The sequence below is a fragment of the Lycorma delicatula genome, chromosome 11, assembly GCF_047948215.1.
Source record: "Lycorma delicatula isolate Av1 chromosome 11, ASM4794821v1, whole genome shotgun sequence".
NCBI classification, from domain to species: domain Eukaryota; kingdom Metazoa; phylum Arthropoda; class Insecta; order Hemiptera; family Fulgoridae; genus Lycorma; species Lycorma delicatula.
Window position 1 is genome coordinate 24,845,321 of NC_134465.1, and position 9,628 is coordinate 24,854,948.

At 26.9% G+C, this 9,628-nt stretch overlaps 1 protein-coding gene across 2 annotated transcripts in view; it reads left to right on the forward strand.

Annotated features, from left to right (window-relative positions):
* The window catches only part of LOC142332012 (nose resistant to fluoxetine protein 6-like), a 54,334-nt gene extending 44,969 nt beyond the window's left edge, over positions 1 to 9,365 (forward strand). For both annotated transcript variants that reach the window (XM_075378074.1, XM_075378075.1), the window contains exons 13-14: positions 6,071 to 6,176; positions 9,146 to 9,365. In XM_075378074.1, coding sequence (XP_075234189.1) covers positions 6,071 to 6,176; positions 9,146 to 9,177 — 138 coding nt within the window. In that variant the 3' untranslated portion in view covers positions 9,178 to 9,365. The remainder of the gene's footprint in view (positions 1 to 6,070; positions 6,177 to 9,145) is intronic.
* The last annotated feature ends 263 nt before the right edge of the window (positions 9,366 to 9,628 follow it).

Here is a 9,628-nt window from a genome sequence, read left to right on the forward strand (position 1 = left end):
ACGTGATAGCCCTAAATTGTGCACGAAATTTAGTCAAAATTTCAGATATTTGAGCCCTCATTCTTGAGATAATTGTCGGTAATAACATTTTTGCGCTGACAAGACGCTGTTGATTAGAAAGACGGAAGCTGACGCTGCTGGAATCTTCAGTCTCTTCTTAAATCTTTCTTTGCGCCAGCTCTTATACGAGCCTGGAAGACAAGATTCGTGTTGAACTTGAGGAGGATATATTCGGTTTATATTCGACTCTCTTAAATACTGTTTAAAATGATTTATGTTATTTATGCAAAGCATATAGTGCAATATTACATGCGTAGTTATCTTTCACGATAGTTCTTAAGGTATTCAGATGCGTCAAATTTGATCAGTTTTGTAATTTTTTAAAAACTCCTATAACTATAGTTATTTGTAGAGTGCGCCAGACGAAAATAATATAAGCTTGGCTTCGAGAGGAAGGTGCTTGTAATACACATTGTACTAAAATATTCGTAAAATAGTCTCTGCTATTAAATATTATTTATTATAAATGTAATCTAGCCGATGAGTTAATACGTGGTAAAATTGGATTGTATCTAATCTGCTTAAATGATATTTTAATTTTGTTAATTGAAAAAAAATTGTGGTAAAAAAAAATCTGGCAATGAATTGCGAAACTTGACTGCTGTAGCCAGGTAAGTTATGCAATTTAATGTAATCATGCTACAAGCATATTTTAAAAAAATTAAATTAAAAATATTCGTTAAAATCGATGTTATAAATAAAAATTAAAATTTTTAAATATATTCTCGATTTTATTATTCTCGATCATGCTAAGAGCATTTGCAGAAGTAGAGGTGTATATTAAGTTACTTGGGTCTTTATTATTAAACAAAATACTTTTTTTTTTTGCCTCACAATTTTTTTATTTAAAGTGGGTTCCGAATAAGAAACCACAAGTAATTCGTATTACAAAAGCACATGATGAGGCATTACCAAGGAACATCCTCAATAAAACGTACATATCCGTATAAATATAAGGTATAAGTACACAAAATTCATATAAATATACTCACATTGAATAAGACCACATAGGTACAAGAGTTTTCAACGGTCTAACGAAAAAAAATTAGTATCATTAAACAATTGACAAAGAAAAACAAATAGTATATGTCAAGGTCGTCATAATATACGGAAAGAAACTATGCTCCTCGTGAAAGCATTGAAAGAAAGATGTTCATCATATACATGTTACAAAACCGGTTGATGAGACACTCAGATTCCCCCAAGTACAGTACACGTAGGCGTTACAGTCGCCAGACGTCCTTGTTATTATGTAGTAGATTAACTACTACAAAGTCCATGTAATTACGTAACAGCTGTGTATAACTTGAAAAAAACCGTTTGACCTCTCACGAACAAGGAAATTCTTGGTAGTCGTGAATTTCTTCGTTCTGTGCGAACCATATTGTCTCTGCGATTGATCTCGTCAAGTTATTCTGGAAAAGTTATATAATTTCAATGATATTCTTGCTCTTCGTACCTCATAGCTAAATGTCATATATTTATATCGGTTTTAGAATCGCTTTGTATATTAAAAGTTTGCTGGACAGCGACAAGTGTGAATTCTTTCCTCACAACCAATAAAACTTCGTATACCTCTTGTTTTACTGTTTCCTTTTTTGTCTCACGTAGTATTTCCACCTCAAATGACGATTAAAGTGAAGCCCAAGGTATAGCGTACGCGGTCAGAGTGTGGGATGAAAATGCCGTCTAGGTAGACCCCCGTGTCCGTCACGTCTTCTATACGCAAACGTAATATGATTTTTCGTAATGTAAATTTCATTAACCATACGCCTATCAAGTATTGAAGCTTCACTGAAGACAATTGTAGATCATCGACAACAAACTGACTGTGATATTGTCAGGAGCGGGAAGGTCCACAGTGAAAACTGAATACAGTACTGGTCCTATGACGGAGCCTTGTTGAACCCCTGATCTAATATCAAAGAATTCAGATAACTCATCGTTTCATCTGATCTGGGAAAAACATCCGTCGATGGAGTTCCACAAAACCAGGTAGAAGTGGTGAGACAAGCTGCATTTCAGCTTGTGAGTTGGGGAATAAATTTTTCATTCGCAGATTAATGACAAATTATTAAGATTTATTATTTCTTTTGTCAAAAAACATATTTTTTTTAAAATGTCTCCTTAAGGCACAAAACTTAAAATAAGACGATTTTTTCTCATCTATATACCTTTCCGTTATTACTACAGAAGTATGTAAATAAATAAATCTTTACAGTCTAGAAAGTAAAACACTTAGAATAAAAAATTGATGTGAACACCACGTGACTTCCTTTTACGCCTACTAAATCACATATACACATTTTTTTCCGCTCATCATTTAAACTTATTTCATTTGAATGTGAAATAAGATCTTAAATAAAATGTATATTTACACAATTGCATTGTGGTGGACACCACATTGCATTACATTTTTTTGTGGTGTCCATATCAGCATTTTATATTACTTTACATATTATTTTTGTTTCATGTTGTTTAAGTAATTATGTGGTGTAAGAAAAAACGTGTCAGATCCGTAACCATGAACACATCGGTTCAAATCCTAATTCATATACAATTTTTTTTTTTTTTTAATTTAAATATATTGATTTATTAATATTTATTAATCTCTGCAAAAATGTTTGAATTAAAACTAAAAATACATAAAATTTTATTTCGCTAAGAAATTCTCATTTTTATTATATTTTTTATTTATTTTTATTATTGAATTATTATTTACCGTAATTTTTTTTACAATTATATTACTTTATAACATACTAGCAGACCCGGCAATGCTTCGCTATTCCTAGATTTGAGCATATGTATATATATATATATATATATATATATTAAATGAACACAATTGTAAGTTTGATATAATTTTAGCAAAATGAACATTCGGAACTTCACAAAATTTAATCTTTCCCTTTTTCCCTTAGTACCCCTTCTCCCTTTTCCACATTTCCCTTTCCCACTTTCCTTTTTCCCATTTTCTTTTTCCACTTTCCTGTTTTTTTCCAATTTCATTCACTTTATTCCCGCCCCTTTTCCCATTACCTCTTTTCCTCACCATTTCCCTTTCCTTCTCCAATTACCTTTCCTTTGTTTTCTTTCACCCTTTCGTATTTCCCCCTTTTCTTTTTCCACCTTTCCCCTTTCCATTTCCTTTTCCCAGTTTTCACTTTTTTTCTTTTTTCCATTTTCCCCTTTCTTTTTTACCTTATTCCTTTTTATCTTTTTCGATTTTTCCCTATTTCCTTTTTCTGATTTGACCCTTTATATCTTTTTTCCCGCGCGTAAATCGGTCCAGTAGTTTTTTAGTCTATAGCCGACACACACATCGGAAACACTGGAATGGAATCGTAAAGTATTTAGTACACCGTGTGTTACTTTTACGTCCAACACATAGTGCTGTTTTACAAAAAAAACATGTTTTTACCTGTCGCAGGTGTGACATCATAGGAATAAAAAAGTAGGTACATAAAACCACTCGCGTATTCGAATGCAACGTTATGTCAAAATTTCAAAGCAATCGGTGAAGAACTTTCGGAGATTTAAGATTTTGAACAAACGTACATTTACATTTTTATTTATACAGACTATATTCTTCTGAATCGTGTGTGTTAAATCACATTAACTGTAATTTAGTTAAATTAATACAACTATTTTTTTTTTATTAGATTCACTGGTAGTAATTTGAACTCTGTATCTTTAACATCATATTAAATTGCTTAAATATAAATTTAAGTATTTAAAGCAAATCAATAACAAATAGGAAAGTAATAGAATATGAACTGATTAAATTTGTTAATACGTAATAAAAACATACTTCATATTATTGAATAATTTTTTTAAAAATATGTCAAACTCCGGCCAGTCAAAAACAAATCCGTTCCATAGATATTTGTAAATCAAATCTATTCCTATAATATTATCTAAAACCTGTTACCTAATAACTCCCAAATATAATGATAATTTCAATTTCCTTAAGAAGTATTTAACTATGTATGGAAGAACGCCACATATATTTCTCTTAAATTATTTCCAGTAATTTAATTAATTTCATCCGTAAAACTCTCTTATAAATATAATCTTTTTGATATAATACAATCAAATTTATTTATACTACCAATTTTAATTGTTCTACGATTTCTTTCGACAAATTATTTGAAATAATTATAACTTAGATTTTTTATGAAATGTAATATAAACAGTGATACACTAAGAAAGTAACAAACATTCAAAACGAGTCATAGTAGTGAAAATAAAGAAGGAAAGTTCGTATAAATAAAGATTGGTAAACCTACCTATGTTAGCGAGTGTCGGTTGGCAAATGATTAGCCTTGATTTCTGCGTCTTTGTTAAAATTAGGCCGAAATGTAAATCTTGAGACGCAAATGAAGAGATAAATTCAGTTATTTTATATAACATCTATCCTGAAAAAAATAAGAAATAAATTCGTAAGATTGTCGCATATGACATTACGATCTTATTGGTGAACAATTTAATTTTATTTCTTGACGACCGGCTATTATGAACGTAATAATTTTAATTTAAATACAATTATACATCTGAATTTTAATTAACATCTTTTGGGAAATCACTGATGATGGAGTAACGGCTCCGTTATTAACGGTTTTCGATATTATTTTTCTTGTAAAATGTTGCATTAAAATCAAATATCCCATATCCGCCTTACAGTTTATAAGAAAAAGGTTTGACTGAATGTGACGGATTCAAGATGCTGTACACAAATTTCAATCACACATTAAATTATTAGTTTTATAGTTATGTATATCCTCATTTGTATATAGGATACAAGTTATTTCAGAACTTAGCTATACCTTCTAGTATAGCTAAGTTCTGAAATATGAAGTCGTTTCCATATATCAATATCATCTTGTTTATTTACATGACTGATTCGTTTATCTATAATAAATAAACTAATTTTAGATATATTATAAAAATAATTAAAATATCTTACCTCAGAAAAAATTAATTTGTAACACTTTTTTTAATTAAATTACTAATTACGAGTGATAGGTGTAAATTATATTACTACTTCTCTATATTTAGGCCATTTAGTTCTTCTGAAACAGAAAGAGAGAATGTTAATGAAAAAGGAATAAAAAATAAAATTAAAAATTAAACCGTATATATAAATGCTGATATGAACTGATATATTTAAAATTATAATTATACAGATGAAAAGAAAAAAGTAAATTAATACTGAACTATTAGAATAATTTAAATATATCTACGAAACAATATTTAAAACGATTCATTTTACAATAATAATGAAAATGTTCAACTGTACGGAGCTTAATTCATAATTTATTTCAAAAGCTTTATCATAAATAAAGCTGAAATATTTACTTAAATTTCAAGTCTTATTAATAAACAACTATAAATATATTTTCGTTAAATCTAATAAATATCAATGTATAAAAATTTAAGCAAATATTTAGAAAACAAAAAGTTGATCTAAAGAGCTCGCTCACAGTTTTATTTTTAACATCGATAAAGCAATATGAATTTTATGACAGGTTTAGTTGAATTTCATGAAAATTCATTTGAATTACATATTTTCGAACTGAAATTCGTAAATACGTAATTTAGAAATTTCTGTATTTACAAGTTAAATTTTTTTTTTCCATAAACACAAAAACAGAGTTAAATGCTTTAAATTTTTGTATACAGAGTTATTTTTATTGTAATAAATAATTAATTAGTACTCAACTTGGTTTTAATTCACTTTATTTTGAATAGAAATGACTTTCTGAAACGCTGATAATTAATATTAATATTAGAAAACAGATTTCTCTAACTGAACAAAAGGAAAATATATATTTATAATACGAAAAGTAATTATATCTAAAAAAAAAAAAATAGGAAGAAATTATTTAAGAAAGAACTTTTGTTAGATTTATAACAATCATTTAAAGTTTTTTTTTTTAAGTAGACATCTATATATTCTTTTAATCAGTAACTATATAAATGTATTTGTATTTTATCTCTTTTCTTACAGGTAATAGAATTCATTAGTTATTCGATCATCTGCTATTTCATAGCATTCTTTCTTTACTTTCTTATTGAAGCCCCATTTTTAAATATTGGAAAACTAATTATTAAAAGTAAGTATTTATGAAACCTATGAATAGGTAAGTTTATTTGTTAACAAAAAAATAAAATTATTGTAATTAAATACTTATAAGTAATAATTAAACTTATCAGATATTTAAAGAAAAACAAATACTACTACAGTAATAAACGGAAATGAAATTGCATTACGTTTAAATTACGTCTTTTTTCACGTAATCATTATATTTTTGTTAAATAATAAATAATATGCTTTCCTTTTTCATATTACTTGTTTTAATAGGTGATTATATTTTCGTTGAAAAATATGTATTTTTATCTCTAACAAATGTCATATCGTTAACAATACGTTTAGGTAAATGTCCCTTATATTTTCAAATGTAAAAACTAATGTTTGGAATCTAACTCTTTTCATGATATAATACGATCTTGCTCTAACACGTTTTAAAATAACGCGGATATGTTTATAACGCAGATAGATGGATTCTCCCGCCAAAAATTTATAAATATAAAAGTCTGATGTGGACATCACATGATTTCCTTGTACGTCTATTAAATTACATTTACACGTTGCTCATTTACATTTACTCCATTTGATTTAAAACTATTTCAATTGAAAGTGAGATACGATCCCCCAATTCTTTAATAAAGTGGACAGTTATACAATTGCTAAAATATTAGATTTTATTAACATCAAATATTTATATAATTATTAACTCGACCATCTTACAATCTCCCTTGAAAGTATCTTTCTTACTCTTTAAATAAAGTTAAGTCTTATATGCATCTAATACTATGTTTTTTTAAAATTATTATAATGTTGTTTAAAATATTATTATGATGTTCTGACAAATAATTTAGTAAAATGATTTTTTTTTTAATAAATATAACTTTTAGAAGATTTTTCTAAGAAAATCCAAAAATAATACGATACTAAATTATAATTTTCAATTAATATTAAATAATCAGGTATAGTATACATGGTTATTATCAACATAACATTTAGTTATTATAAATATCGATTGCAATCAAAAAGGTGCACAACTAGATGTTACAACGATCCTAGATAAAAATTTCAATATTCTACAGTTTTTGAGAATGTGTAAAAGGTAAAACAGGATAGTTTTGGAAATAAAATTATTCTAAAATACTAAGATCATGCTTAATGCTTAAAAAAAAAAATTGTAAGTATTTTACAATACTTAGATTTTTATTAGTGTTGTACAGTACTTTCATCTACATTTTATATATTATAATGTTTTTGTTGGTAGCGATTTACAATTAAAAAAAAAAAAAAAAACACTTTCACCTTAACATTAGATCTGTTCGACATTATAATAATATTTTCAGTTGAAAATTTATGCAAAATTTCAGAAAATTCAATGGTTGCTAGGGCATTCGCTGAAAGAGGTAATGCTTTCTTTGATGCTCACTTGATTTACGCAGTTACGAAATTTTCACCTCGATATTGAAGATTATTGAGTTACACAATTAATTCTGATAAAAATTGTGCCGTTACCGTATTTGTTAACTTAAAAAATTTGCAATGATTATATTTTTAAAACCCAATTTATTGTGCGAAATATAAAATTTGTATGCATTAATTTAGCCTAGAAATAAACATAATGTTTTATGAATATTTCTTAGAATTAAGAAAAAAAAATCAATGAATCAAAAGGAGAAAATGAATCTTGAATTTAAAAAACAATTCTTATAAAATAAGGAAATTATAGAAAATTTATGAAGTAAACTCGTGTTTTTACTTCAAAGACGAATTCAAAGAATTTCCCTGATTCATATTAATCATACTAAGGGAAAAATATGTAAATAACGGGCTGAGATGTTTAAATATCTGATTTCAAATCGAGCAATTTTTTTTTAACTATTTCAGTGTTTCTAAATTTTAAATTCGGTAAAGCACATTAAAAAAAAAAAATCTGATGTGAACACCACATGACGTTTTTGTACGCCTATTAAATTACAACAGTGACATTTTATAAGTATTGTACATTATATTCATCTACATTTTATATATTATAATGTTTTTGTTGGCAGCAATTTATAATAATAACAAAACACTATTTCGGCAACTGTAAATCTGTTCGACAGTATAATATTACTTTCAGCTGTAAACTTTTGCAAAATTCCAGAAAAAAAATTGCAATTTTTTAAAAATAATGTAATTACAAAAACATGTAAAAAATGTAATTACACTGCATTTTTTAAAAACAAAAAGTCCATAAAATTTTATTTCAATAAAAACTTCTGATATTTTATCTTTTTATTATTATTTTTGAATTATTATTTACCGTAATTTTTTTTACAATGAAAAGATATTGATTTATTATTAATAAATCAATATATATAAATTAAAAAAAATATATAAAAAAAGGCCTGTTTCGTACCGATATACCTTCCCCTTGTAAAATCCAAATATTTCATTAATTAAAATTTTATTTGGCTATAACTATGGAAACAATAAAAGTAAGTACCACTTGCGATATAGCGTTGAAAAGCTCTCGATGAGGGCTTATTAGTGCAGTTAAGAAAAGTTCAAAATCCAAATTTTTTGGACTTTGGGCATTTTTGGTCAAGTAGATTGCAATCAAAAGAGAGGTGCACAATTAGATGTTACATCAGTTCTAAATCCAAAATTTCAACATTTGAGTTATGCGAGGGTACATACGTACGTACGTTCAGGCGTCACGCCGAAACTAGTCAAAATGAGAATGCTTCAGTTGAAATTTAAAAAACCGAAATTTTTAGCGATCACAGTACTTCCTTTACTTCATACAAGGAAGTAAAAATATTATCATATCAAAAATATTCTTCTATTTATTAATTTCTAAACGTTATAGTTTAAAAAGATTGTTATTTAAAAAAAACGCATTCTTACTAATATGCGCACCGACGCACACTTCACGCAAACCCACATGCAAATATGTACATACCTACACGTGCTCTCCCAAACACAAAAGAAATTAACATTTTCTTTTTTTTTCAGAGAAAAATAACAAGAAGCTCCACCAAAGTTAATTGAAGAAAAAATCTAGCAATGAATGCCAGAGAATTCACAAAATGGACAATCTATTATTATCGGAAGTGAAAAATTTTTTAATGCCCTTACATATTGTCAATTTTAGAAAATAGTAACTTAAAATATAATTAATCTTATGTAAATAAATAATCTATTTAAAAATTAAATTAAATTTTTTTTTGTACTATTCAAGATTTACTTATTTTTTTTATTCTACCAAAAATAATATTTCTATTGATCACAATTTTCAGGTATTTAGTGAATGTTTTTACCTTTTCATAATCTATTTCTTCTTAGCAAATGGTAATTTATAATTTTTCAACCTTCGAACAATACTCGTATGTAGTAACAGAGAAAGAAATGTTTGTTCATACGTTTTGGTATAAGTACTTCATTTATGAAATCAGTTATTTCAAAAGTTGTCATTACTATTAGATGATTCCGAGAATT